This window comes from Etheostoma spectabile, chromosome 6 (assembly GCF_008692095.1).
Source record: "Etheostoma spectabile isolate EspeVRDwgs_2016 chromosome 6, UIUC_Espe_1.0, whole genome shotgun sequence".
In the NCBI taxonomy this organism is placed as follows: Eukaryota; Metazoa; Chordata; class Actinopteri; order Perciformes; family Percidae; genus Etheostoma; species Etheostoma spectabile.
In genome coordinates, this window is record NC_045738.1 from 8,231,593 (window position 1) to 8,256,602 (window position 25,010).

General features: G+C 42.4%; 4 protein-coding genes across 4 annotated transcripts in view; 2 read left to right on the plus strand and 2 right to left on the minus strand.

The window, feature by feature from the left end:
• The window catches only part of glipr2l (GLI pathogenesis-related 2, like), a 4,707-nt gene extending 3,122 nt beyond the window's left edge, over nt 1-1,585 (plus strand). The window contains exon 5 of the mRNA XM_032519727.1: nt 818-1,585. Within this exon, the coding sequence (XP_032375618.1) occupies nt 818-984 (167 nt within the window). The 3' untranslated portion in view covers nt 985-1,585. The remainder of the gene's footprint in view (nt 1-817) is intronic.
• Nucleotides 1,586-1,888: 303 nt separating this feature from the next.
• nacad (NAC alpha domain containing) lies at nt 1,889-14,991 on the minus strand. The gene is made up of 10 exons (XM_032519724.1): nt 14,679-14,991; nt 11,349-11,632; nt 5,817-11,235; nt 5,301-5,549; nt 4,824-4,915; nt 3,941-4,009; nt 3,670-3,816; nt 3,440-3,574; nt 3,183-3,305; nt 1,889-2,578 (listed from the first exon to the last, which is right to left on the minus strand). The coding sequence occupies exons 1-10, from the start codon at nt 14,761-14,763 to the stop codon at nt 2,564-2,566; spliced, it is 6,618 nt and encodes a 2,205-aa protein (XP_032375615.1). The 5' UTR covers nt 14,764-14,991; the 3' UTR covers nt 1,889-2,563.
• Nucleotides 14,992-16,676: 1,685 nt separating this feature from the next.
• tbrg4 (transforming growth factor beta regulator 4) lies at nt 16,677-22,550 on the minus strand. Its single transcript, XM_032519726.1, has 11 exons — nt 22,448-22,550; nt 21,381-21,894; nt 20,944-21,264; nt 20,396-20,570; nt 19,720-19,877; nt 19,516-19,626; nt 19,277-19,421; nt 18,391-18,633; nt 18,130-18,241; nt 17,902-18,016; nt 16,677-17,224 (listed from the first exon to the last, which is right to left on the minus strand). Exons 2-11 carry the CDS (start codon nt 21,798-21,800, stop codon nt 17,123-17,125), a joined length of 1,902 nt encoding a protein of 633 aa, XP_032375617.1. The 5' UTR covers nt 21,801-21,894; nt 22,448-22,550; the 3' UTR covers nt 16,677-17,122.
• Nucleotides 22,551-22,974: 424 nt separating this feature from the next.
• On the plus strand, nt 22,975-23,522 carry LOC116691815 (FAST kinase domain-containing protein 4-like). Its single transcript, XM_032519728.1, has 3 exons — nt 22,975-23,045; nt 23,141-23,251; nt 23,346-23,522. The coding sequence occupies exons 1-3, from the start codon at nt 23,019-23,021 to the stop codon at nt 23,505-23,507; spliced, it is 300 nt and encodes a 99-aa protein (XP_032375619.1). The 5' UTR covers nt 22,975-23,018; the 3' UTR covers nt 23,508-23,522.
• The last annotated feature ends 1,488 nt before the right edge of the window (nt 23,523-25,010 follow it).

Below are 25,010 nucleotides of genomic sequence, written 5' to 3' on the forward strand. Positions count from 1 at the left end.
AAAAACTAGACCGCATAAGAAAAGTGTCATAAATTGAGTGAATATGTTTGGATTTTGGACTGGTGGTTGAATAAAACAAACAAGTTGAAAATGTCAACTTGGACTTTGGGAAATTGTGATTGGCATTGTAAACTATTTTTGACAGTTAATAGGCTATATAAGAAATGTATCAATTAATCACAGTAACAATCAGTGGATCAATCAATACTGAAAAGAATCATTCAAAGAAGTTCTTGTCTTGTCTCATCTCTCCTTCGGTTTCTTTCCCAATGCATTTATCTCTAAGTATTTCTTTCTTGCTCGGTTTCACATTGTCAGTTTCTCTGTCTTGGTTGATCATGTTTACCAAAGCATGAGCAAGGTTGTTGTTTTTCCCCTGCTGATGTCTAACCTTAGTCAGTGTGTGACTGTCTGAGTCAGTGACCAACCATGGGGAAACTGAGGGGAAATCACGGTCCTCTGTATCACTTTTCAGTCCCCATGTCATTTCCAGTCTGGCCTAAATTCCTCCAGATGGTTTCCCATAGCCCCCGACTCTATTGTGCATGAGTTTGTGTAACTTAATCACACATGAAGCAGATCATTTCTAGGACACATCACAATGATTTACATTGTTTCATATAAAGTTGCCTGATAGAGAAAGAAAATAAGAAAGTGTGCAGGGAGGTTTGGTACTGATGAGTGAGACAGGAATTAAGATTCCTTCGTCTGTAAATATTTAGAGGAACTGCACTTAGCTTCAACGATGTCCTAACAGTCTTTTTTTTCCACAAATTTTTCTGCCTTTAATTTCTTTCTCATCTCACTCACCACCTAGGTCATTTCACAGCAATGGTTTGGAAGAGCAGTAATAAGTTGGGTGTCGGTAAGGCTACTGCATCAGACGGTTCATCTTTCGTGGTGGCCAGATACTTCCCTGCTGGAAACATCACTAACCAGGGACACTTTGAAAACAACGTCCTCCCAGCTAAATCCACCACCTAACAATGTCTCGATTCCCAACACTTGACTCAAGCCTGAAGGCATTCATTCCATTTTTCCAGGAAAGTCTGAAGTTATCTACCTGCACTGCTATGAAGGATACTCAGGAAAGCATCCATACTATCTTTTATGGATTTCTTTTAAAGATTAAATGCACTCCGGCTTCCAGTCCTGTGTTTGTAATTTGAAAAAAGACCTGTGTTTGATACAGTGTTTAGAATGAAGAAAGCACTACTGTCTGACATTGCTAACAAAACATTTTCAGTAACCATTTGGGTTGTTTTATCTAAAGTTCGATGGTCATTTACATTGCTTCTGACAGTATTTCATTCATTAATGTCAAGGCTTTTTATATTTACACACTGAAATACATAATAGCCTCACATCTTTAATTGAGCAAAAATGAGAATGAAGTTATTCAAAGGACAGGCTTTATGCATTCACACATGGAGTCATTGCTTGTAATTCAAAGCTGATGACTCAACATGCGTGGTATGTGTTTGTGTTATTACAACTACTTGTCAAAGCTAACCCTGCTGTCCCAGGTATGTGTTTTGTGCTCTAATCAGTTTTCTACAATAAAGTTGATAGATTGTCAGAAATGAAGTTGGCATATGTCTGGGTAAACTTGTGTCATCTGTATTGAGTGATATTATAAGAGAGTAAGAAACTGAAAAAAATGTAATTTCATAATGACATTCACTTGAAAAAAATGTGATAGCACATGTTATTCTGGCACATGTGCTGGCAAAGTGTAACTTTATGGAGTAGCCTATAATTAACATAGAAACATTTTAGACAGTGAAAGCAGTTGTTCACATAAACACTGATTAATTAGCTTTTTTTGGAGATTGGTATTAAAGGGTCTGAATAATTGTGAGACTTGCATACATCTTCTGGGTCCAAAAACAATTTAGCAGTGCAAAGTATTCCTTTAATATCTGCAGGCTGCTTCTACAAAATCATTACATGTAAAGCAATTCTAAGTAATGGTGTTACAATGCATTATACTTGCAATGCTTCCTTTTAAAAAGCCATTACCAGAAATCATGTTTTTGTTTTTGTCTTGCCTAATTCAGAATTCACCCAGCCGTTGGCATCTGCCACACGTGAACAACATGATAATATAACACCTTTCACATTAAAAGCCTAATGAGAAAATGTTTAAACAATATAAATAATTTTTTTTATGTGAAAACCTTTTGTATGTTATTTCTTTGCTCACACTTAAAAATATAGGGCTATTTACCCTTAACATCAGCATCAATTAAACAATAGCGCAGACTATGTTGTTACAATTGACATTGAATAGGTAGATTTTACTTTAGGAAAAAAGTTTTAATAGGCCTTGTGAGTTTGCAAAATGTGAAGGACTGTGCTGCTCTTAATGGTAAAACAAGTTACAAGCCATCTGCTATCTTTTCAGTAAAATCAATCTTACGATGCAGCCACAGCCCACGCAGGAACAAACTTTATTTAGCAGATATGGGGGATGCAACAGTAGCAGCGATACAGAAGAGTCAGTGGCGTTTAAACTGTATAGGCCGGAGGAAAGGGTCAGGAGTCACATCGTCCTCACCACTCACATGGTCAGCTCCTATGTGGAAAAGGGAGAGAAAGACAGAAGAAGACAAAAAGAGAAAAGAGTTTCAAAGAAGAATGGTACAGTTTGTAAAAATGAAATTTGAATTATTATGAATAAATAAAACTGAGTTGAAAACAAAGCTGATTTTCCTTCATTAAATTAGAATACAAAAGAGTCTTTACTACTATTGAAAAGAAGCCACTCTATATGCCACACTGCTTAAAATATAATTCTCTGTGATAATCAAAATGAGGTGCTCTGTTTTTACTAAGCTGAACTTTGCCAGTAATCTAAAGACAGCTTCATCTTGCTTTCCACCCCCCAAAAAAATCAACTGCGTCACTAGGCAACTCAGTTATCTCAGTGTGAGTTGTTGCTGCCACCCAGTGGGCGTCAGAATGATGACCTACAGAACGGTAGAGGTTGCTTAGTTACTGGGGAGAAACTCTACTTGTCATTTGTCCTCTGCTCTTTGTTCTTTACTGCCCCCCCTCCCCCCCCTCCATGCACTCCCCGCTCACTGGCTATGACTCATTATTTTGTTCACGATCTGCCCTCCTTCTACCCTCTCACTCTTTCTCTCTCACTACCTCCTTCCCATGTCCTTCCTCCTCACCATGATAGCATTCACAATGTCATTCTTGTTGTGTTTCAGTGCACGAACTGCCTTGGCTCGTGACACATTGGCCTGAGCCATCACAAGCTCGATATCCCTCTGCTCAAGACCTCCCTCATCCACCTGATGTATAGAAAGTGAGAAAAAGAGAGAGAGACAGTTAACAACAGAATGAAAGATATTACAGAATGCTACAACATACTGTACTGACAGTAGTTTGATAGGTGTTCAGAAACAACAGTTCAGACAGAAAGTACCTCTTCTTCCTCCTCTTCACTTTCTTCCTTGATGGTGAGGCTGGGTGGGACAGGTGGGACCAATGGAGAAGAGGTTACAGGCACCTTGAATTTCTCTGCGGCTGCTTTGTGAGCCTGCTGAGATAGGTCCTCAATCTGAGAGGAGAGGAGAGGAGAGAAGAGGTTGAGAGACAATACAAAACATGAACAGAAGCTTGAATATCTAAGAAAGAAAGAGAAAGAAAACTTACCTTTGCCTCTCCAAATACAATGTAAATGTCAGACGCAGGGCTTTTGAACACATCTGGTCTGCTGATTACAAACAAGATACTCTTGGACTTCCTAATGGTAATTCTGGTCACACCATGGACTGGCTTTAAACCAAGTTTAGACATGGCCTACATAGACATTCAGCAGCAGAGAGAGTGAGAGACAAAGAAAGAGAAAATAACACAAATGAAACACTGGTGTAATATACACTCCACTTGATATATTAAAATACTTTTATACAGCTAGTCGGACCTTGCGGGCCTTCTTCTCACTGCGGCTCTGTTTTGGTCTGTTTAGCCCATCATCTGCAAAGGAGACAGACTGTAGGAAAAAAACATATATTAAATACTGTACTGTAAAAATCTAGGACATTTTCATAAAGCACTTTTGCTAATGTGCTAATTTGACATCTGTTAATGTTACTAATATCACCAAATGTGACTCATCTTGTAAACGGCAGTTATCACTGCTGTTTTGCTGATGCTTGCTTTCTCTTGCACACACAGGAAGCGATGCATTTTATGTTAATAGAAACAACAGTAAGTAAATTAGCTTAGAGTACAAAAAATACAAATGTATCATAACTAGCATGACCTCTCATGGCAAAAAAAGAAGATTCTCAAACTTCATCAACTGAAAATATAAAGCAGGTTGGGCAATAGCAGGTAATCTCTGGGAAGTGCAAAAAGAAGCTTATATACCATGACTCTTTATACACAGAAGGACAAATCATGTTTTATGTTCTCCTCAGCTTAATTGTAGCGTCAAGATCTCCCCATAACATGCATTCAAGTTTTCAGTATTTAAGCAGTTTCCTCCTGATTTCAAAATCATTGTGTCTGGATCTTGAAAAAACAAGTTTCTTAACTCAATCTTAATGTTACATGTTCAATCAGCAGAGACTAGTTTGCAGATATGCATTATACACAGCATGTCAAAATGAACATTTATTAGGATAACAGCTGATTTGATTTAGAAGAGCATTGATTAACAGGTAGGTCTTCCTGAAAACATTTACGCTGATTTTTTAGCTTAGAAAATACTTGTTACAAAAGAGGTTAAAAATATATATAAGTAACTCAGTACAGGGAAGAAATTGTATTCTAATAAAGTAGTGTAACAGTAACAGTCTCACCTGGGGCTCTGATGGTCTCAGTGGCTCAGGCTCCTCTAGCTCAGGCACTGACCCTTCACTCTCAGACTCATTACAGGAAGCTAATATGGAGCCTACACAAGAACATATCCAACACACATTCAAGTACATGTGAGTGAAGGGTACTATGGGTCCTATGGCCACAGAAACTAATCACCATAGTAGAAGTAATGAGGGCATTAGTGACTCATTGATGCTATGCTGATGAGCATTCATTTTAAAAATCCCGAAGCTCATTTAATCAACATCAGGGAACATCATTAGGCTATGGAGAATATATTTCATCACATCTCCATACCATGTGAGTTTTTTATTTTAATAACGCATTAATGGAAACACACTCTTCATCCATAAGTGAAACAATCAACTATATAATGCAGAGAATGTAAAGTATGTCTTTTGTGCATGTCATGAAAACATAGAAAAATTAATGTTACATAGGAGGTCAGGACAACTCACAATTGTTTTTGAAAGAAAGGTTGATTTCTTCTGCAATCTTGTGGCTGTGGTTGATTGGACAGCCTGACTGTCTGTCGGATATTTGGTGAGCAGAGAAAGGCTGAATTTCCCTCTGATTGGATGGACCAGACTCTCTCTGCATGGCTCCATTCCTGTTTCCTGCCATTCCTCTGGCCTGGGATCTGTGACCACGTCGAGGCAATCCACCATCATCCTCACTGTCTGTCTCGTCCTTAGCCAAACTGGGACCTTACAGGGCCAACAGCAAATTGATCATACCTGCATTAGGTGGTCTCCTTTGACTTTGTTTTAAGAAACTTTCTGCTTATTATATATTGCTTCAAACCAACAAACCAGGGAAATATAGTGACTTTTTTTTCTTTTTTGATAATAATCCCAACTTGCAAAGCACCCTTTTACTGTTGCCAGAACTGACTGTAACAAAAAGGATAAAGGATTCCTCAGTGTTTATTGCATTGTGCTATCAATCTAACAAGCAAACATTTCTATACTCACCTCTGCACTTGTCTTGTGTGGTCCATGTGCAATCTTGCTTGATTTGTTTGTAAGGTTGGATGTTGAGATTAGGCTGAGCCTGGTGATGGAAAATAGAGTCTGGAACACATGCTGAATCGAGAGTCACAGGCGCGGGTGAAGTTGACTCCTGGGTAGGCTGGGACAGGCTTAACACCATGGCAGTGGAGAATGAGGGCGAAGAGACACTTGTGGTAGAACTAGTTGATGCAGAAAGTACAACAGTGACTTCTTGGAGGTGGTTGTGAGGAAGAAATTGGGGATCAGGGGCTTCTTCTGTCCGGGGGGAGGTGGTGCAAAGCGGTAGGGTAGTGTGGCACATGGACAGTGAAGGCTGTTGGTGGGCTGAAAGGACAGGTTGGGATTCCTGCACAGGTGTGGGAAGATCATCCTCCGGCTCTGTTGAGGAACATGGTAGAGGGGAGGATGAGGAAACAGGAGATGGTGAGGAAGACAGTGGAGTCAGAGAGTATGATATGGTATCATGGGTAGGTGGGATTTGGCCAGCATCTATGTTGTTGTCATTAATATCCACTGTGATTCCTCTTTGACTATCAGACAGAGGTCTGTTATCAAGCACTTCCTGTTCCTTATGTAATTCTTGGTTAATTGCTAAGACAACATTGAGGTTGTCTGGGGCATATGTGGTAGATTTGCAGAGTCCATGGATAGGAATTTTGACCTCAGGACTGGAACGGTTATCCCCCTGCATCTGTGAACCTAACTCATCGTTTGTCGCAGATGTCGTCTGTTGACAGTCCAACAATGAAGCTTTGCTGTTTGCCTTTCGGCCTGTCTTAGTTTTAGAATTGTCTGTGCCCCCCTTTGACCATCCATCTGCTGTGGTATTTAATGGAACAGAAGGTTTCTTTGGATCATCAACAGAATCCGGGCTAGAGTCACCATGATTGCCTTTCTGGGATGCCCTGTGTTTGTTCTGTTTCCCTCTCCTCCCTTTCTTAGCAGCAATTGTTTTTTCAGTGCAAAGTTCCCCTTTAGGGGTGGGACACGGAAAGTGCTCTGGGACATTCTGCGCAGGAGAGGTTTTTCTTTCCTTTTTGTTCTTCCTATCTTTCTCCTCACCTCTCTTTTTTGCTTTCTCTTCTGCTTTTTCTTCCTTGTCTTTGACCCCTGAGTTACTAACACATTGCTGTCCTCGAAAGGCATCTGTAGTCTTTGGTTCATCAACAAGTCTGTCAGTCACAGGACTGACATCACTTTTTCTTTGGCCTTCAGTTGGAGGCTTCCCCATCTCTGGTTCTGACTGGGAACCAGTATTTTCCATCTTGTCTTGCCAAGCTCTACTTGGTCTGGATTTGTTAGATTTACATTTAGGAGTAAAGGAACCAAATGATCCTTGTAGCAAAGAAAATGCTGTATTACTCTCTGGAGTGATTGCCTGGCACTCTGGACTGGTATAGCATATTGACTTGGCTTTATCTGTTGAACTGAGATGCTGGTTTGTTACAGCTTTGTTCATGTAAGTTTCAACTAATGGCACTGAGATGCTACAGGCATCGTCCTTTGAGGATGGTGCCTGTGTTGTGTCTGATGCCTGGTTTATGGAGCTGTCTTTTTGTTCCCCTTCATTTGGAATTGTGTCAGAAACCTGAGGTGGCAGCTCCTCAAGTGGAATATTAGACACAGACTCCCTGACACTGACACTCACACTCTGGGGTCTCACTTCCTCTGATAGAGCATTTAGACTTTCACACATGGCTACTTCCAAGGAGTCAAAGGCAGAGTCATTGTTATTGTTAGAATTCTTCCAAGTGTCTTGTATTTGTGTTTGCGTGTTATCTCCATCATTGTCTGGATTTAGATTACTGACATCATCCTCCGGAAATCTGGAGCTTCCATCCTCCCCTCCGCCTGCTTCTGAGATCTCCTCAATGGACTTCCAGCTAGCCAAGTTGGACTCAGAAGTTCCTTCTCCTACTAATTCTTCATCCGCCAACTGGTCCCTGTTTCCACAGAGACTGTTGTTGTCTTCCTCATCCAGAACAGAACTCAGAACGTTGTCATAATTTTCACACACTTCCATGGCCGTCTGTGTGCTTTGGCCCTCTGTGTCACACATGAGCAGACTCTCATACCTCTTCCCCAAAGACAGTGAGAGGGACTCCCCTGCTCCCCAGACACCAAACCCAGCCCCTGATCGTAATCCTAGACCAAAACCCAGCCCCATTCTGTCATCGCACCACGCCCCAGCTCCAGGACGCACCTCCCCGCTACCGCCCCTGCTGTCTGTTTCTGAGTTTTCCCTTTTGGGTGAGATAGCAAGGGGGTAGTGTGGGGATCCAACAGCTCCCAGCACCCCTTCATCAGTACTCAGGGTGTTTTCTCTCAGGTTCTCCTGGGCTGAGTCACCAGGGGTCAGGGCCAGATTGTCAGTAAGTTCTGAGATTACCTCTGGAGATCCAGAAACAGGGATATTACTGGGGTTGGGACTAGGTTCTTTGGGGCTGGAGAGAAGAAGAACACCTTTATTCAAGTCATTGGTGGCAGAATCAATGCTTCTACAGTCCACACTCATAGACTCAGCTGAAGAATTCCCATTCCTCTGGTCAAGCTCAATGTCAGACTCCCTGTGAATACTGGTCCTACATGTTTCCTCTGCCCCTCCAGGCACATCTGATTTATTGGAAAAAAACTTTGATAATACAAGTCTACTTGCTCCTACAGCCCTGTGGCTTTCTGGCTGATAATGACGAGGCTTGATGAGCAATTTGAAAGAGTCTCTTTCTGGTTTGTCTGTTGATTCCTCCCCTGAATAATCATTGCTGTCTTGCAAATCATCATCTTTCATCTGGGGATTTTCCTCAGTCAATTCTTCCGGAAGAACTGAACTGTTAAGGTCTGCCATCTCCTGTGCAGAAGCGGCAGAAGGAGGAGAGGTGTGGAACTCAGCTGCAGGGTCAGGTGAAGCATAAATGACAACAGTAGTGGTGGAAGGGTTCAAATGAGAGCTGTCTTTACGGTGCTCCAGAGGGTTGAAAGAGCGAGAGATATCCGTCATATTACTTTCACACCCACTTTCGTCCATGTTGCTGGAGGACTCTGGTGGACAAGAAATAGCTTCTCTAGGACTAAATGGTATCTGGTGATCCACTGGTTTATCTGTGCTCATGTGCATGTGCATGTGCAAAGGTTTTGTCTGATCTATTCCACTGGTAGATTCCAGTTCAGGTTCATCCAGGGGTGTTTGTTTATCCAGACCAATGGATTTTGAAAGACAGGTTGTTTTGGGGAGTTCCACAACTTTGTCTGTTGCCAGCTGTGTGTGCAAATGTTCAGTTTGACCTTTTCCAGTGGTATACCCATGTTCAGTTTCTGATTGGACTCCAGTTAGATAAAGTGCATCCATTGGTGTGGGTTCTATTGATTGTGCATGCCTCTCAGTGCTGTATAGACGTTCATCTTCCTCCCCATTATAGGAGGCAGAATCTAATGAGTCATCTGTATCGTCTTGGAAACAGAAAGCTTCATCCAACCCCTCATTGATAGATGTCTCTGAAAGTGAATGAAGGAAGGATGCTGAGCTGTCCTCCTCTGTGGGATCCTGCACTGCTTTGTGATCACACTTCTCATCAGCCTCTTCTTGCTCTTCTTCTTCCTCCACTTCCTCCTCTTCTACCACTTTAACCTCTACCTTAGCTTCCTCACCTGCCTCATCATGCTCTTCGCCATCATCATCTTCATTATTTTTATCATTGTCACCACCGTCAGCAGAGCCATTAGCATTGCCATCACCCTCGTCATCATAATCATAATCATCATCATCATCCTCTTCTTCATCATCATCGTCATCTTCGACATCTGCCTCTTCCTCTCCTGCTGCATAAGCATTAACATCCTTCCCTTCATTGATGTCATTACCTTCTCCAAGATCATTCTCATCCTCTGTGGGGAAGAGGGTGATTTCCATTGAATCAGCCTTAAATATAAGGCTTGTGTGGAGGGGAAAGGAGATGAGGGAGGCAGGGATCATCCTTTCCTCCACTGGTACATCATCAGCACAGGCTGCCTGGGAGAGCATGAAAGAACTGGGTCCAAACCTACCAAAGGCTCCAGGACAGAAGGCATCCAGAGGGCAGACAGGTGAGTCAGGGCTAAGGCTAGATGAGGCCATGGTCATGCTCTCTGTGTCAGGAGTCAAGGCAGTGGAGGGTAGTTCTGGGTGGTCATCCATCTGTCCATAATGTTCCTCTGATACACATGCCTCCAGTTGAAGTTTCAGGCCTGTCTGTAAGGCCCTAGAGCACTCTTCTCTCCCTGCACTAGTCTCTTCCAGTGGGCAGAGTGAGCTTTCAGACTCTCCCCCATCTTCTTGGGAGTCAGTGCTACGGCTGCTACTGCTCCTTAACAGAGATGTATTGTCAGTCACCCAGCAAGGACGACAACTTTCTCTGGAAATCTTAATCTCTTCCTCTTTTAGAGCCTCTTCCTCCTCGAGGATCACTGTCCCCGTTATACCCATCCGTGAATTTATGACAAAATCATCAGGACGGTACAGGCAGAAGCCTCCTGCCTTTTCCTCCTCCCGTTCTGGACATGCTCGTCCCTTTTCCTCCGCAACTTCATCTCCAATCTCCGATAAGGAGCCCACAAAGCAAGCAGGGGCCTCCTGTGCTTCTTCTGCGAGGAGCAGGTTAGGAGAAGTGGAGGGGGAGGTTGAAGATGTGTAAGAGGAGGTCCAGCTGCCTCCCTCTGCTGTGATATAAGAGCCAGAGGGAGAGGTGAGAGGAGAACCGAGGTCCTCACTGTCTGAGGGAGAACCAGGGGAGAGAGGGCAGACTGGAGAACCAGGATATGAATGATGTTTAAGGTGCAATGAGCGGGAGGCCATCTTGATTGGGGTGGAAGGAGCGGTATAGTATAGGTCAGGGTCAAGAGATGAGGGCACACCCACACGTAGTGGGTCAACAGCATAGGCTGGCTCAGAGAAGGACAAAGCAACTGGACAGACCAGCTCAGAAAAAGAAAGGGAAGGCACTTCGTCTTGAGAAAGGGTTTGACCCTGTTCCTGGCTGTCTTTCAAATTGTCATCTGTTCTGATTGGCTCTGGGGAGAAAGAGGGAGAGAATATGGGATTCTGTAAAGGGGAAGGGAGTGTTATTGGGGGCTGCACAGGTTTTTTTTGCTGATCCTGCAGTTTTTGAGAAATTTGGGCTTGGTTTTCTACTTTTCTGGTTTCCAGCTGGGTCTCCTTTGCTTGTGACTGAGGACATGGAAAGCTCGGACTAGCTTGCAAAGGAATAGCTTGACCACTTGGCTCAACCATGGGTTTTCTTTTCTGGATCTCTGTCGTTTTAAGCAATGTCTCTTGACCCATCACCACCCTTGTGTCAATGGTCTGTGGCTCTTGATAGTCACTCTCCACCTCAGAACCAGTCAGGACCTGGGGAAACAAATTATACATACACACTGAAGTTCATATCAGCATTCCAATAAAATGCGTCTGGTGGCATAGCTTCTGTAAAATTGCAAACATCCAAAACACAAAACACACACCTTGATTCTCTCCATTTTAACAGGGACATGGCGGCCACAAGGTCCATGACCACCTAACTTTCCAGACAGTCTCGGTGTGTTGTTGCGATGGTCGGAGCCTTCAGGTTGAGGTCTTGGAGTACCAGAGGAGCTAGGTGTTGCATGAGAAATCCGTGGCCCAAATGGAGAGGTGCATGCTGGGAGTAACTTCTGAGGAGTACTGGGAGAAGGGCTAGAACCACTGTCACTGGGGGAGGAGCCACTGTCACTAGGGGTGGAGTCAGTAGATTGGTGTCTAGTCATGTCTGAAAAACAGGGGGGGGGATGCAAAACAACTGTGTAGATAAAAAGAGCAGTTGCTTAGCACGTTTTCATTAAGGAAACTTTGGCCTATTCATGGTAAATTTTAACTGTAGTAAGAAATAAAGAAAGAAGTGAGATCAATCACACTGACTGAATTATCTCAGTAACACAACACTTGACATGATGTGCAAAGCTACCCTTCCTTGCTTGTACAAGAATATACTTTTTAATCTCTTCAGTTGAACTTTTCTTTTCTCAGACAATGAGAGAGCTCCCAAAAATGTCAGTAGATTAACCACGTATCCCTCAGCTCTGTGTGCAGATGGCTTTGGAGAGCAAATAATTCATCAATAATGAAAAACATACACAGATATTAGCAGGTTGTTTTTTTTAAAGTGATTACACCTGCTTGTAGTGTTCCACCATAAGGCTAGACTCATTACATGGAAAACAATGCTTCTACACTGCAATATCTTACTTTACATCTTTCTCTGTCCCTCTTTCTGTTTATGTATCAACATGCACAATTGCATAATTATCCAGAGGCAAACAAATTCAATTGCTCTGTCCTCTTGGCCTTCTTGGGAATTCTATCATCTTCATAACTGTCATAAGGAATGGAGAAATCCCTGATATGAAATGACAGAGAAATGGGGTCAGGGGTGAGTGGAGGGAGCAAGAAAGAGAAAAACAAAAGGAGGGAGAAGATGGAAAAAAAGACTGTATTCTTCATTTTTTTCCCACTCTACTGCTTATCTTCAATGATTTTGTTATGTCAGCTGAATTATCATGACACAAAAGTATACATTAACTGAAATATCCCTGAAAGTTGCAATTAAGTATCTTTTTCAATAGCACACGTGGAGGGAACAGAACCTTAATTTGCTTTCTTAACTGGGCCATTGCCATGGTGACCTCAGTCCACATACCCCCCCCCCCCACACACACACACACATACAGACACACACGCACACACACACACACACACACACACACACTTGCTCCGCCAGGAACCCAGATATCACTTACTAATTCACTCACTGTTCTATATCCCTTCCTTTGTCTCATTTCCTCAAAATTACGCTATAAACCCTTTTTTTTATTATATAAAGCCTTACCTACATGTTAATTTTTTCCTCTGTACATAGTACATCTCCTCCCTTACTGCTTTCCTGCCCTGCCTGTGGTGGTGGCAGATGCAATCATCAGCACTTAGCAGGCTTGCCTGAGTCATTTGTCAGAGACTAAAACCTGCCACTAATCGAAAAGACGCACAATTAAGCATGTACAAAAGCCAACTCCTGCTCTACACTTACATGTCAACCCAGTCTCACGGCAGTTCATTGTTTCCTCCTGCACTGTCTACTAAAAAGGCCAAGCCTAGCTTTAGTGGCTACATGCACAGGCAAACAAGAAACAATGTTTAATCTATAGCTGACTTATAGAAAATCAGTCTCTGTCTCTAAGCTGCAAATTCACTGCTGCTAACAGTCTAGGGATGTCTTCCTCTCATCCCCTCCTTGCCCGGCCTGCAAGTCTTCTCTGGGAGGAAGCAGTGAAATTGAGTACCTGGCTTGCCGTAGGATGAGCAGGCCGCAAGAAGCTGAGCAGACTGGAGCTGCGTCACAGAAGCTGCAGCGCTGGCCTGTCATCCCTAAGGGGAGTCTCTATATCATCTATTGCTCTGATTAAGCCTCGCAGCAGAAACTCCCCAATAGTCTCATATGCTTCTTTGTCTCTCTCTATACCCCCCACCCCTTAGTCATAATCAAGCCTCTAATGTCTCCTTTTTCATCAAGTATGTGCCAAAATACAAGTTGCAACTAGAGCATCCGACAATTCTCTTTCCTCCCTCCCCTTCCAAGATTCAGGCCAAGAAGGCTTAAATTAATTTGAAGCCTATGAACAGATCAGGGCAATGATAAAGTTAGAGCAGGAAAATCTCTAAAATAGCAAACTACTGTAAACTACTTCCAACAGAGAGGAGGCAGGGCATTTGTGTAATATCCATTAAGGATATCCATTTTAACTGTCAGACGTTTACTACAGTATACTCTCAAAAGCTATAGCATATTATGTGCAATAACTGTAAATGACACAGTAGTCACAAGACTTTGTTCCAATGACGGCACACTCACACTGACCATTATTGCCTGGCTGTAAATAAGGTGACATATATAATACAATCTTTACCCTCCCAATCTCTCATCTGCAGGGACAAAACATTATCTTCTCCTATCTCTCTCTCCCTATTCTCTTTTTACTTATTTCATAATTTCATGTCAGATACACAGCCGCAACATGAGCAATAGATTTATGGCAAAAGCGCTTGTGTGGTTTGTGTGTTCCTACAGAGTTCCGTCATGCTGCTGTGTCATGTTCCTGCTCCTGCTGAGGTTGGGGGAAGGGAGGAGCCACTCCACGCTTACAGCTTGCAAAATTGCTGGGGAGATGTGGATGCAGATGGGGTGGCGCCTGGGTTAAAGATTGGACAGCAGGATGAGGGATATTGTGTGAGGATGTTAGGGTAGGAGAAGATGGGTATGGGGTTCTGATGGGGATGGGTTCTGGGGGCTGGAGGGAGGACAAGTACACAAAGCTTTTTGAAATCATTTAGACAAGATAATGTTTGTTAATAGGGATTTGGTGATGAGGAGTGCATAGAAGTGGACTGGGAGTTGCGAGTTCTGGGGTGGAGGCTGCTTAAAGCTGGGAGACAACATGTGGTTAAATAAGGAGGCTAACATGCACCTGTATCACAGCCTACCCAGACTGCACATGTCAACAGACAGACAGAAATGACCCCACATGGCAGTTTCAAGCAGATAGTATTTACCTAACAGTGTCTTACACGTTCACTAGCCCAGTAGTCTATATGTGCCATGCTTTTTCTCCTGCTAACTCTCCTCTTTTCTATTTAACACTATCTAATTGCTCTACATTTCCCTCATCCGCTCTCCTCGAAACATGTCCTTGTCTGTGTTTGATGCATCTACCTGCTTAATTACCTAATTTTCCCTTCTCCATCCCCAACCCCAGATGTCCTACCTGGTCCAGGGAGCCCTGTCTCCTCAGCTCCCTGCTCTGGATGCTTGTCGGTGGGGACAGTTCTGTGAGAGCTCTCCCCCGGCATTCTTCTCGCTGGCTCTCTTTAGCTCTGACGCAACAATAAACCATACAGCCGGAACAGACAAGGTGAACAGGGAGAGGGAGTGAGAGAGTGAGAGTGAGAGTGACAGTGGAGAGGGAGAAAGAAGAAGAATGGGAGGGGGGACCTGAATGCTCAGCGACCCAACACTTGGTTCTTCCCTGCAGCACGTGTCTCAGTGTGTGTGTGTGTGTGTGCGTGTGTTACAATGAGACAGACAGACAGACAGAGAAAGAGTGAGAGATGGGAGTATACGCTGGTCTCTCTCTCTGTGGTGCAGCACAGTGATGCTGTTGTTGTGGGCGTGTGTTTTGGAGCCTCATGATCTGAATCACTCTGTTTGTGTGTGTGTGTGTGTGTGTGGGGGGGGGGGTTCTAAGATGGAGCTGCAGTATCCTCTCCCCAATTCTTTCTTTCCTTCCTTCCTCTCTTCCATCCTTCCACTTTGTATCTCACTCCCTCTTCTCTGCCCCTCCTCCTCTTCAACCAAGCTATGACTGGATCTTGTGGAATGATGTCAGCACATTTCCACTGCTCTCTCAGTGCTGCCCTCAACCTTGAAGGAAAGGACCAGTACTGCAAAAACAAGAGGAAAATGGAGAAATTGAGCAAATGAGTTGGATTCAAAGAAAACAAAACCAACAGAGGGAAAGAGAAACAGAAAGCACAGCCAATTAAAAGGGCTGAAACTAAACCTACAAGTTTTGTTGCTAATTATACCATCTGCCTCCTGCTCTGATTGCTACTCCAGGGAATCAACAAGGAGACCTTTTCCCCCGAGGGCAAGCTATAGCATCTGTTTCTGCTCTCCATCTTAACCACCTCTCCAGCACTATTGCTTCATCTCCTGTCTTTCCTCTACTTTTATAAATTTAAAGCGAGGGTTAAATAAATAGAAAGAAAGAGAGGGGGCGGCAGCACTGAGGCAAATGATCAGCAGTGGTAGTTTAGTTTCCATGGCAACCTAAAAGTTCCCATGATTAAAAGCCAGCTCAGCAGAAGTGCTGCTTTAATGGATCATGTCTAACGGCCTCTGTGCAACCCGGTTGACCTCAACAAATATAGCTGCTGCTAGACTTACAGCTTAAAGGAAGAAAAAAAGTGTTTGCGAGTTCTCTATTTACATTATCATCTGAAGTTCTCCTGTTCACTGCAGCACTTCTCAGGTATCAGTCAAAAGCAGTGGAGGAACAATATGTTTTACCAATTCTGTCTGTTTTATACTAAAATACTGTTTATTTGATGTATTGAGTAGCGACATAGCTTAATTGCTTTATTGAGAAGGAGACTGGCTGCATGTGCTATCCCATCAGACAGGAGATACTACGATCAAGAGGTTCAATACTGGAAGTGCTAGCTGGGCTCTTTGTCATCAGTCCATCAATTGATCCATTCATCTCTATATCTGGAATAATGAGGTAGGCATCATGGCCCTAGATCATGTGATATTTTATCAGAGTAACAATTAATTTTTTTTTGAGTAGAGATCAAACATGTACACATTTATTCACAACCAAAACCTGCTGCATTTACTGATTTGAATGCAACTTATTTCATGTCAACTGACCTAAGCACTGGATAAACAAAATACACTTTTTTCTTTTTAGCAAAGCTGTGAGAAGACTCAACCCTACTCCAAACATGTTTGCTAATGATGCTAATAATACTGATACACTCACACACACCGGTATGCAACAGAGGTGTGCCACTAACAGTCAGAAGTGAAATAAAGCATATTCTGTCTAAATCTTTCACCAAATACAATTGATTGCAACAAGCCCCTTACAGTATGTGCCCTGAAATAATTTACACATCACACAGATGCCCCATCATCTTGAATCTTTCAAGGCATATAGTCAATCTTGTGGGAATTAAAAGACAAAACAGGTAAAAATTTTAAATAAAACAATTTATTTCTTCACAAGAAAACACACATTCACAGAGATAATTAAGTTATTTCAATCCATTCACATGATGATATTACGTCGCATTAACGTCTGGCCAAAATTATACAAATGGCCTGGGTGCTTCTGTTTTGACATATGCAAAGCCTTATTTCATTTCTACAGAAAGATTCGCTGTTTATTTCTGTCTTTCTCTCTTACTCCAAAACTCTTGCTCGTCATCACCATGGAAACAGGGAAAGCCCCACATGTTGCCAAGGGAACCAGAGTTAAAATATGATTTTTTTTTTTTTTCTGTGGCAAAGTATGAGAGAGCTTTTCTGCAATGCTGCTCCGTTCGGAGTGTGAACGTGGGTGCGCGTGTGTACTCCCCGGAGTCCCATTTGGTTGGGAAAGCTCTGATTCAGCTGAGTCTGCAGATTTGCTCTAGACTGATCGGTTCACTTGGCCATGTCCTCGGCCACAGCCTTCCCCATTTTATCCTTCAGGTATGCCAATTTCTGCCGGTCTGTCTTTAGCTCCAGCCACTCATAATATGGCACCTAAAAGAGGAGAAAAAGGATGGATTTGAAAACATTGCTTTAAAGAGCTACTGAGCAAGTACCTCTCATTATCAGCTAGTGGTTAAGATAACGCATGTGTAAAACTTATTTTATAGTCATACATTCACAATGCTGGTTTTCAGTCTTACGTAGACATAGTTGCTCAGTTAACACATCTTGCAGCAATGCAAACCTGAGAGGCAAGCGATGCTACTACTGGCTAAGGAGAGTGCCCTAGATGAGAGAGAGCTTGGATTGGCCTAGATGAGACAGAGCTGCGGCAGGAGCTCTATTTATACTAAAGGCTGCAGCGGAACCCACCTGACTCTAAATACAGCACATTATTCTCAGCTCTACTGAAGTATTGGGTCTATTGTTTGCATTTTACTGTGAGATACAGCAGCAGTAGTGCTGCTTCTCTGCCTCTGTCCACCGAAATATTAATCTCCATCACAGCCAACACAACACGCCAGAATATTCATTCTGCAATTAGTGAGTGTGGAAGGATGAGAACTGATCTGAAGAACAAATAGCTAAGTACACTATCTGCAGGGATAGTGAAAATGATTTGGTCACCGTTAAAAAACAACAACAACGCTTTTACTTTGAAGGAACTAAACCACGGTCACAAACAGTGCCACAAAGATGGATTACCCCATTCTCCTGCCTCTCCCTACCTCCACAGTTATGAAGCCGGCCAACTGGAGATGTCGCTTCATCAATGCAAACCGCCCCAGAAGGTCTTTACTCTTTGAGCAAAAATTTGGAAATTCCCAAGCCAAGAAAGCAATCCTAAAACAGATAGAAATGTGAAACACAGAGCAAAACATAATCTTAAGACAGCAAGAGCAAAAATAAAATCAGATACAACATTCAAAGGGAATAAATATTCCACTATGACTCACCGCTGTGCCCCTACAGGTAAAGCCTGGTCTCCTCCTCCACTGGGAAGATGAGGGGCTTTCAGCATCAACATGTCAACTGGCTTGTTGTCACAATCCACTACTAGCTCACCATCTGATTAGAGAAGAGCAAGTGTGTTGCAAAAAAGCTAGCTGACTTAATGAAACAACAGAACAGTCCTTCACCTCAGTGTAAAAGTCTTGTAAAACTCCAGTAACAAAAGGAACTGACAGCATGACATGTTATGTGACCCTAACCCTTACCAATAGTCCATCCATAAACAGTGTTAACCCCAGTGCGAAAGGCCTCTGTCCTCCCATCCACCAAGCTCTGTATAGCTCCTCTTAAACTGCTCTGCAGGGGGGAGACGGGGGAGCTGCTGGCAGGGACAGACAGGGAATTCAGAGAGGATGGAGTATCTAAGGAACCTGGATGCTCTAAGTGGAGAGTGGCAGCAATGTGAAGGAGCTTCAGCTGATAGTTCTCCACTCGCACTGGACTGCCATCTACAGACAGAAAAGACACCAGAAAAAGAATGAGTGCTAGAAAAATGTGCCGGTCTACTGCCATCTACTGAGACAGAATGGTATTTTTGCAGTTAGCTTTGTAAAGCATTTTTTTCGGATGTTAAAATATATGTAAGAGAGTCGGATCATTTCTATTGTCCCAAACAAAATACCAATTCTCTTTGGCCTAATAATTTACGATGCTATGACATACTACAAATTAAATTATAATCTCTCTAATTAGTTGTTTATAAAACATTTCAACAGGGAGTGTACAGAATATATAACATATTCTTCTTCAGCTGAAACTAAAGAAAATTTACATCATGGATTAATATACTTTATCATTATCTTCTTAATTAATTTTACAGTTGATAAAGTTGCCATGGACTGATTAGCTGTACTGGTGCTGTGCTGTGTTGTTACGTTAGGGAAGACACTTGGTGGGGTTCATGAACCACTTTCACCAGCTTCTCCTAGTTTAGAGGAGCCGGTGGTTTGAACGTGCTGACAGTATGAATGTCACAACATATGTGAGCTTAACTGTATTAATACATATGTATCTGCATATTTAGAATTTCACTATTTATCAAAAACATGAAAGTATAGAAGAAGAATGAACGTCCAAAGTTATGCGTCTTACCTGACAGTTTGGTAACGTGATGCTGCTGTGTGAGGGGGATGAGGTATTGGGGCTTGGCCTGCTGCAGCACACACAGAGCCCAAACCACATCTGTCTGCAAGAAGGGCTCCAGGCCTGAGAGAGACTGCTCCAGCACAGAGTGAACCTTTACACAAATGACAGGTGAATACGTTTAAGGTAGGAAGTAGAAGCAACCATGTGCATTCCACATAACAGGCAGCCTTTAACATCATTAGTACCTTGCTATAGAAATCTTCTCCATTGCTGGGCTGGAAGTTGAGTCTGGCAAAAGTCATGAGCAGATTACAGAGTTGAAGGGTACTGTACTTCTCACTGTTTGCTGTGTAGTGCTGGTAAAAGAAATGTATAGAGAGTTAGAGATTAGAGACTGAGCCCTTTTCAAAATAACATGAATTTGAATTTGTCTTGGGTGTATGACCGACCTCAGCAAAGGCCTCAAAGAGAGGCATGTGGAGCCATTTGAGGAAGCCCAGTGATTTAGCACAGCGTGTGACATCAGCAGAACTGAGCTCATGGACTCTGGGTAACAACTCTGAGGCCATTCGCTGAAATACCTGAGAATGTTGGAAATTTAACTTCCCTACAGACAGGCAAAGACAAAGTTGATACTGTTAGCATTATTCAGTGTGTTACTGAGCAGACTGAGTGCATTAAACCTATCAGACTTGCACTAGACATTAAGCTCTTTTCCCATGACAATGTTTGCCACTAGCTCAGCATAGATCGTACAATATTCAGGTTTAACAAATCAATAACAAACCAGTTGTTCGGACATTAAATCTTACATTTTCTGCTATGTTTAATTGGAGACTTAAGTACTTTGTCTATAGTCTTTAATGATTTCAGACATTAAACCTTCTCTCAACTAACTTCCATTTCCCTGCCTGATTTTAATTTTAGCTGCTGTCTGAATTCAAAAAGTAAGTCTTAAAGCTATTCCTTAAAACATTGATAAATCAGGTCTAGAAGGCAAGACAAAAGCAAAAGACAAAATGACAGATGGGGCAATCAAGAAGTGTATATACCCTTTGTTCATTTGGTTTATGCATAATGTCAATGTTACTGCATAAGGAAGGACTGTAAGGACACTGTTATTACCGTATGCAAAAGCCATGTCCAGTATTAGTGGAGTGGTGACCTCTGAGGACGGCTTCTGAAGAAGGTGGTAGGACAGAGCTCTGAGCAGTGGGACAGATCTGCGGCTCTGGGCTGCCAAAGATAAACAGACTTTGCGGATCTCGTCTGCTGAAAATCCCTCTGCAAGCTCCAAAGCCTGCAATATAGACGGATAAAAGTACTGCACTATGGTTTGGGATCATGAGCTAACTGTCACAAGTCCATCTCGTAGGTTTAGCATAGATTCATTATGTGGTGTTCATTGGTGTACAATTTTCGGACTTGCTCATCTTCCAAGACATACAGCGGTCACTGTTTACACACTGGCCTCTCCACACTTCATATATATTCTAACCTGCATACTCATCTGTAAACGAGTACATTTTTAAGTTTTTAGTTATATGCTAACATTGTATACTATTAAACACGTGTTTACACCTTTCAATGATCTTACACTGAATTCAAATCCCCTTTTATATACAACAAATCATATTCTGTTTCCCACCAACAGATGTTTTTAACTCTAATACCTTGTCTTCAAGTCGGTCGATTAAGATGGGCGACATGCGTTGTCCGTTGGATAGCAGTGCACTGACAGTTTTAGCATCAGCAATTTCAGTCCAGCGCAGTTCCAGCTGCTTTATTGCAGCATTCACTATTGCTACATCTTGCTGTCCTTTCCTGCCCGCGCCCCAATCTGCCAGGAAGCCCAGCTGCTTGTAGGTTAGCCTGCGGACTCGCCACAGGACCTCAGTCTGGACAGAATTGAGTACTGAATGAGTAGACGGCACACCCATAATCCAGAGGGTTCGCAAGACAGACACTAGATTGCCATTCCACACTCCAGACACCTGGAAGAAAACCACACATGAATTGGTCATTAATCTTAACAGAAAAACACAAGTGCTTAAATAAGATGTCAGTTACCATTACAGTGCCAGTCCACCGCTGTATATGTTTTCCTTACCTGCCGAGATACAGTATCCATCATATCCAGTAGCCTTGAATCCATCATCAGTTCAGGTTGTTGTCCCTTAAATTTGCCCTTTGTCCTTAGGACCAACTGAGTCCACTTCATCAGTGCATTAGCAGCTTGATTACCATTCCGCCCATGCTCTGCCCAGGCCAGCAGGATGTCCTCTGGCACTGCTGCCTTTTCCACCAACTCGTCCAGCTGGGTGCGTGTAGGCATGTTTGGAAAGGGGGTTTCCTTGGTAATTGTCCTTCCATCGCACATTAACCTTTCTGTGACCCGTGCCCAGCCTTGAGTCCTCAGCACCTCTGCCGACCCAGCTCCAGGGGTTCCAGGCAGGCAGGCGGCAGCGGGAGTCTGGAAGGAGGCTCTGAAGAGCAGACAGGCATATCTGCCCAAGAGGCGGCTGGCCATCGGGTCGGTGAGATGAGACAGTGGCCACAGGAAGGAAGGGAGAGAAAAAGGTTTCTCACAATTCAGCTGCTGGCGTCACCATCTCACACAAAACCTAAGGAGGCAGTGAAGATTTTAGTAACGAGTTGGGTTAAAAGTAAAGGTTAACGAGTTGAAGAAACATTTCAACATGAGTTGATCCTTCGTTTGCTCAATAACATATAGCAACCATTTCTATTCTAATATCCATCTTCATGTCGACCAAACCATCTTTCACTGGTCAGGTTTGATCAATGACTGATCATATTCTTTTTTACAGTATATATGGTTTTGATAGATAGAACGTTAGAGCTCCAACGAGGAAAATTGTAGGCCTGTAACGACACTTAACCGAGGTACTCTGGGTTAACATTAGCTACATGTCTGTTGTTGTAACTTGGACTGACACGACATCACTCGCACTGTAAATGCCGTTTGAACGGGCAGCCAGCGTGAAGGTTCCTCCTGTCATGTAACGTTAAATCCTGACCTTGTAGCGAAAAGGAAAACCGGAGCGGACCGGCAGCGATTCATTTCGTCTCCCCTCATAAGACTGAGCTTTATTTGCAATGGCAGAATGCAGACAGATCTTATAACACCCTTTGCTATCATATTGATACATAACTTACCCGTTATTAACTATAATTTTGGTGAAAGCTGTTCACATGGAGCTGTCTGTAGTCGCAAGAAAATGACGTCGAGGGGCGGTCTCACGTGTCCGAGGACGCAGTTGTGATTGGCTAGAAATGTTCGACTCAGTCCAAATAATTTGTACCACAAACTATATACATAATAAAGATTATTCTTATTTATTTTGTATATACTACAAACAAGCAAAGACACAACTAAAATGTGATTCTGTAATGTTATGTTAAAGTTGGGTAAATTGCTCCGGTAACTGTCACAGCTTGCGTTACAGCTCTGGTGTAATCTTAAAGTGTCGGGGCACTCAACATAAGTTAGCAAAGTTTGGATAATAACTTTACAATCATTTCTTAAACGTAGCTAACCTTAGGTAAAATAATGCAGTCTAACGTTGTAGTTTCTAATAATTCGTATTAAAATATTAGTAACTCCTACAGCATATATATGTATACATATGTGTGTCATAGCCTATGTTAATGTCTAGTGCATATCTGATTAGGTATTACTGATGTCACACGCTGTGCTAAATCACTGGGCTTCCTCAAATGGCTCCACATGCCTCTCTTTGAGGCCTTTGCTGAGGTCGGTCATACACCCAAGACAAATTCAAATTCATATTATTTTGAAAAGGGCTCAGTCTCTAATCTCTAACTCTCTGTACATTGTTTTTTTACCAGCACTACACAGCAAACAGTGAGAAGTACAGTACCCTTCAACTCTGTAATCTGCTCATGACTTTTGCCAGACTCAACTTCCAGCCCAGCAATGGAGAAGATTTCTATAGCAAGGTACTAATGATGTTAAAGGCTGCCTGTTATGTGGAATGCACATGGTTGCTTCTACTTCCTACCTTAAACGTATTCACCTGTCATTTGTGTAAAGGTTCACTCTGTGCTGGAGCAGTCTCTCTCAGGCCTGGAGCCCTTCTTGCAGACAGATGTGGTTTGGGCTCTGTGTGTGCTGCAGCAGGCCAAGCCCCAATACCTCATCCCCCTCACACAGCAGCATCACGTTACCAAACTGTCAGGTAAGACACTGTTATAGTCTGGGTGTTTTGTCTTGTCTTATTGTGGTAGTCTGTTTTCCTGTCTACATTTCTTAGCATGGTTTTCTGTCTTGTCTTGTGATTATATTAATTTGGTCTTGTCTTGTATACATTCTGTTTCCTGTTTTAATATATGATAGTCTTGTTTCCGCCTCTGCATTTTGGGTCCGCCATTCACCAACTTTAACAGACACATAACTTCAGATGTTCATTCTTCTTCTATACTTTCATGTTTTTGATAAATAGTGAAATTATAAATATGGAGATACATATTTATTAATACAGTTAAGCTCACATATGTTGTGACATTCATACTGTCAGCACGTTCAAACCACCGGCTCCTCTAAACTAGGAGAGGCTGGTGAAAATGGTTCATGAACCCCACCAAGTGTCTTCCCTAACGTAACAACACAGCACAGAACCAGTACAGCTAATCAGTCCATGGCAACTTTATCAACTGTAAAATTGTACATTAACTTTTAAATATTCCACCAAGCATAATAAACAAATGTAGTGGATAGTTCTGGAAATGTTTGACTGGTTCCAGCTCCTTAAATTTAAGGAGTTCACCTTGGGCTCTGCAAACGTGATGAGCATTTCTCATATATGTATATACTGGATATAGTTTTTGTTTTATTTTCCCGGGTTTGAAGTTTGGACCCCAATAAGACATTCAAAGGCCCTGGTTGAAAAGAACTGCTGTTGCCCCCCCCCCTCCTTATTTAATGTTATTAAATTAAACACACATTTATTTAAAAAAAATATGTACCATGTGAGCAAAACATTAAGATAAATGTTTCAAATGGTCTCTCCAACATTTGAATATTGCACTTCCATAATTCTCTATCTGTGCCTGTCGCTCACTTTATGTTACCCCGTCATCCCCTCTATGTTCTACCTCCTAATGCACCCGTCCCCAGTAATGTGTAATTAGAGTTGATAAAATCGGGCTGATGACGTTGCTTTGATTACTCAGCCACTGTCACTCTACAGCATACCGTTACAGTACAGAACGATATTGACTCTCTTAAACACAACTTATCTTACCTGGCTCTTATTTACCCAGCATGCAACAAGTTCAGAGAAGTCAGGGTGACCTCCATTTTTACTCAATTATATTCAGTACAGGATAGTACAATATTATAGGAGTCAAAATAATGCATTTTTAAAACAGGAGTTATGTTCCCCTGTTGTGGAGTGATTTGCCTTACTGTATTGAAACAAGTTGCCTGGATGTGTGTTTGGGTGGGACATATTTTGTAAACGCGATATTACAGATTAAGTTTATTTCATGAAAGAGTCACTATCTGCAACTGTATCTACAATAGTGTGCCTTTTTTAACCTCTATAACTGTAGTGGTCCTTTGTGGTTCTGGATATTTAGAGAGCATGGTAGAGAGGCCTGTTGACAACTATCTGATATAAACAGCCTAGCACAGTGCTGGGCTTGAATGTCACTCAACAATTGTGTTCTTGATATTCTTGAATAATCATCTAGGGCA